The sequence below is a fragment of the Lepidothrix coronata genome, unplaced genomic scaffold, assembly GCF_001604755.1.
Source record: "Lepidothrix coronata isolate B3197 unplaced genomic scaffold, Lepidothrix_coronata-1.0 Scaffold502, whole genome shotgun sequence".
Lineage (NCBI taxonomy): Eukaryota > Metazoa > Chordata > Aves > Passeriformes > Pipridae > Lepidothrix > Lepidothrix coronata.
In genome coordinates this window covers 15,930-17,489 of record NW_016690682.1, presented here as the reverse complement: position 1 = coordinate 17,489, position 1,560 = coordinate 15,930, and the positions used below count along the sequence as shown (strand labels likewise).

General features: G+C 52.8%; 1 protein-coding gene across 1 annotated transcript in view; it reads left to right on the top strand.

The window, feature by feature from the left end:
- Positions 1 to 686: 686 nt before the first annotated feature.
- LOC108510139 (L-gulonolactone oxidase-like) overlaps positions 687 to 1,560 on the top strand; it is a 15,935-nt gene continuing 15,061 nt past the window's right edge. Inside the window, exons 1-2 of the mRNA XM_017839828.1 lie at positions 687 to 984; positions 1,146 to 1,327. Coding sequence (XP_017695317.1) covers positions 687 to 984; positions 1,146 to 1,327 — 480 coding nt within the window. The remainder of the gene's footprint in view (positions 985 to 1,145; positions 1,328 to 1,560) is intronic.

The following is a 1,560-nucleotide window of genomic DNA, read 5'->3' as shown; positions in this document are numbered from 1 at the left end:
TCCCACCCCAGGGATGATCCCAGAGATGATCCCAAGAACTTGGGCTCCCTTCCCACCCCAAGGATGATCCCAAGGATGGATCTGGGCTCCAATCCCAACCCATGGATAATCCCAAGGACTTGGGCTCCCTTCCCACCCCAAGGATGATCCCAAGGAAGAATCTGGGCTCCAATCCCAACCCATGGATAATCCCAAGGACTTGGGCTCCCTTCCCACCCCAGGGATGGCCCCAAGGAAGAATCTGGGATTTATTCCAACCCCAGGGATGATCCCAAAGACTTGGAGCTTGTCGGGCGGTGCCTCCGGAGCGACCCCGGCGCCTGGAATTTCCGGAATTCCGGGAATTGTGGAATGTTGTCCCGCAGATCCTGGTACCCAGAATTTCTGGGAATTCCGGGAATTCAGGGATGTCATCCCACAGATCCTGGCACCCAGAATTTCTGGGAATTCTGGGAATTCAGGAATGTTATCCCACAGATCCCGGCACCCGGAATTTCCAGAATTCTGGGAACTGTGGAATGTTTTCCCACAGATCCTGGCACCCAGAATTTCTGGGAATTCCGGGAATTCAGGAATGTCTTCCCGCAGATCCTGGCGCCTGGCATTTCTGGGAATTCTGGGAATTCAGGAATGTCTTCCCGCAGATCCCGGCGCCCGGAATTTCCGGGAATTCCGGGAATTCAGGAATGTCGTGCCGCAGATCCCGGCGCCCGGAATTTCTGGAACTCTGGGAATTCAGGAATGTTATCCCACAGATCCTGGCACCCGGCATTTCTGGGAATTCTGGGAATTCAGGAATGTCGTGCCGCAGATCCTGGCGCCTGGAATTTCTGGGAATTCCGGGAATTCAGGGATGTCATCCCACAGATCCTGGCACCCGGAATTTCTGGGAATTCCGGGAATTCAGGGATGTTGTACTGCAGATCCTGGCACCTGGAATTTTGGGAATTCTGGGAATTGTGGAATGTCTTCCCGCAGATCCTGGTACCCGGAATTTCTGGCAATTCCGGGAATTCAGGAATGTCATCCCACAGATCCCGGCACCCAGAATTTCTGGGAATTCCGGAAATTCAAGAATGTCATCCCACAGATCCCGGCACCCGGAATTTCCGGAATTCCGGGAACTCAGGAATGTCTTCCCGCAGATCCCGGCACCCGGAATTTCCGGGAATTCCGGGAACTCAGGAACGTCTTCCCGCAGATCCTGGCGCTGGCGCGGCGGAGGGGCCGGAGGGTGAAGGTGGTGGGGGGCGGCCACTCCCCGTCCGACATCGCCTGCACCGACGGCTTCCTCCTCCACCTGGGAGCCATCAACAGGGTCCTGCAGGTCAGATGGGATTTGGGAATGATCTGGGAATTGGGAATGATCTGGGAATTGGGAATGATCCAAGGATCGGGATGGGGAAATCCCGGCGCCGGCGGGAGGGGCTGGGAATGACCAGCACGGATTAATTAGGGAATTAATTCAGTTTTTAATTAGAATTTATTATTAATATTATATTATTATATCATTGCATTATATTATATTATATTATATTACATTATATTATATTACATTAT